Genomic DNA, 2,939 nt, shown 5'->3' on the forward strand with positions numbered 1-2,939 from the left:
TTACTGCACATTGGATGTTCTGTCTTTCCCAAATAGCCTCTTGAGAGCCCCCTTCATGTCCTTGTTCCTCAAGGTATAGATGAGAGGGTTGAGAGTGGGGGTCACCACAGTGTAGAAAAGAGTTAGAAACTTTCCTCCCTTCTGGGAAAAATGGCTTCGGGGCTGGATGTAGACAGCAGTGACAGTGCAGTAGAAGAGAAAAACAACGACCAGGTGAGAAGAACAGGTTTGGAAGGCCTTCCTCCTCCCTTCATGGGACTGGATGGCCAGCACCGTCCGGGTAATGTGACCATAGGAGATAAGGATGAGCAGGAGTGGCACCATCAGGAAGACAGAGCCAATAACAGAAATCTGGAGCTCATTGGAGTGTGTGTCCCCACAGGCCAGACGGATCAGTGCAGGGACTTCACAGACAAAGTCGTCCACCCGGTGATGATGGCAGAAGGGGAGCTTCATGGTGGTGGGTGACTGCACCAAGGTGCCAAGTATCCCACTTGCCCAGACCAAGAATGCTAGCTTGTGACACACGTGAGGCTGCATGATGACTGTATAGTGTAGGGGTCGGCACACTGCCACATATCTGTCGAACGCCATGACCAGCAGCAGCACACACTCAGCAGCTCCCAGTCCCAAGAAGATATAGAGCTGGACTGCACATCCCAGGTAGCTGATGGTCTTGTCTGGGCCCCCGAGATGGACTAGCATCTGGGGAATGCAGCTGGTGGTGAAACAGAGGTCCAGGATTGAGAGGTTGGTGAGGAAGAAGTACATGGGGGTGTGGAGGTGGGGGTCTAGGTGGAACAGAAGTATGACTGTGGTGTTGCCCACTAGGGTGACCATGTAAGAGAGAGACACAGTCACAAAAAGGGTCATTTCAAGGCTAGGGTTATCTGAAAAGCCCAAAAGGATGAAGTCATCTGGGATGGTGCCATTGACATGTCCATCTAGTGCCCATCTGGGACTGCAAGAAGCAAGAACATCAATTAGAATATCACCTAGAGATGGCGGAGAAAAGTGATTTGTAATTTTAGAAAACTGTATTATCCTATATTAATATTTTTTTCTGATGTTTTGCTGACTTTTTTTCATCCTGCTAATTTTTGGATATTTTCATCTGTTCATTTCTTCAAACTTGGATAATTTTAGCATTTTCTTAGAAGCCAAGAGTATGGTAAGTGAATGTTCAAAACTAACCCTTGCCACTACCATCAACTACATGCTAAAAACTGGACAACCTACAAGAAATGGAAAAGTTCTTAGAAATACACAAACAACCAAGACTGAATCAGGAAGAAATGGAAAATCAAAATAGGCCAATTTCTAGTCAGGAGATTGAATGAGTAATAAAAAATCTCCCAACTAAGAAACACCCAAGATCAGATGGCTTCACTGGTGAATCTTATCAAATACCTGAAGAACAAGTAATGCCAAACCTTCTCAAACTCTTCCAAAAAATCTAAGGTGAAGGAAAACTCCCATACTCATTTTATGAGGCCAGCATTACCCTGGTACCAAAGTCAGATTCCGGATATGCTACCAGAAGAAAAAACTAAAGCCAATATCCCTGATACCTATAGGTAAAAAAATTCTCAATAAAACTCTGGTAAATCAAATTCAGCAGCACGTTAAAGAATCATGCACCATGACGAAATGGAATTTGGCTTTGGGATGCAAGGATAATTCAACATAGGTACATCAATCAGTGTGATACATCACATTAATGAAATGATAAATCATATGACAATCTCAATAGATCCAGAAAAAGCATTTGATAGAATTCAACATCTGTCCATGATAAAACTTTTTAACAAATTAGGTATAGAAAGAAAATATCTCAGCATGCTGTGCTGTGCTTAGTCACTCAGTCATTTCCGACTCTTTGGAACCCTATGGACTATAGCCTGTCAGGCCCCTCTGTCCATGGGAATTCTCCAGGCAAGAAGAATACTGGAGTAGTTTGCCAGGTCCTCCTCCAGGGGATCTTCCCATCCCAGGGATTGGACCCAGGTCTCCCACATTGCAGGCAGAGTCTTTACCATCTGAGCCACTGAATACTGGTGTGGGTAGCCTATCCCTTTTCTGGGGAATCTTCCCAACCCAGGGATTGAGCTGGAGTCTTTTTCCTGTATTGCAGATGGATTGGTTACCAGCGAGCTACCAGGGAAGCCTGTTTCAGGATAATAAAGGTCATATATGGCAAGTCCACAGCTAACATCATACTCAATGGTGAAAGTTTGAAAGCTTTTTCTTTAAGATCAGGAATAATATAAGGGTTCACTCATTTACCACTCATAGTTCTATAAGTCCTAGCCAGAGGAATCAGGCATGAAAGATATACAAAAGGCAATAGAATTGGAAAGGATTCCAATTTGCTGATGATTTAAGTTGCAGATGATTTAATTCTGTGATGCTGTTCATTTGCCAAGTCATGTCTGACTTCACAACTGCATGGACTGCTGCATGCAAGCTTACCTGTCCTTCACCATCTCTTGGAGGTTGCTCAAATTCATGTCCATTGAATTGGTGATGCCATCCAACCATCTCATCTGCTGTCATCCTCTTCTCCTGCCTTCAGTCTTTCCCAGCATCAAAGTCTTTTCCAAAGGGTTGGCTTTTCACATCACATGGCCAAAGTATTGGAGTTTCAGCTTCAGCATCAGTCTTTCCAATGAGTATTCAGGGTTGATTTTCTTTAGGATTGACTGATTTCTTCTCCTTTCTGTCCAAGGGACTCTCAAGAGTCTTCTCCAACACACAGTTCAAAACCATCAATTCTTCGATGATCTGCTTTCTTTATGGTCCAGCTCTCATATTCATACATGACTGCTGGAAAGACTATTGCCTGGATTATACGGACCTTTGTTGGCAAAGTGATGTTTTTGCTTTTAACATACTGTCTAGTTTTGTCATAGCTTTTCTCCCAAGAATCAATCATCTTT

General features: G+C 43.2%; 1 protein-coding gene across 1 annotated transcript; it reads right to left on the minus strand.

Annotated features, from left to right (window-relative positions):
- Nucleotides 1-2,486, minus strand: LOC136157444 (olfactory receptor 2H2-like). The gene is made up of 2 exons (XM_065919335.1): nucleotides 2,473-2,486; nucleotides 1-961 (listed from the first exon to the last, which is right to left on the minus strand). Exons 1-2 carry the CDS (start codon nucleotides 2,484-2,486, stop codon nucleotides 1-3), a joined length of 975 nt encoding a protein of 324 aa, XP_065775407.1.
- Between the last annotated feature and the right edge of the window lie 453 nt (nucleotides 2,487-2,939).

This window comes from Muntiacus reevesi, chromosome 1 (genome assembly GCF_963930625.1).
Source record: "Muntiacus reevesi chromosome 1, mMunRee1.1, whole genome shotgun sequence".
Taxonomy (NCBI): domain Eukaryota; kingdom Metazoa; phylum Chordata; class Mammalia; order Artiodactyla; family Cervidae; genus Muntiacus; species Muntiacus reevesi.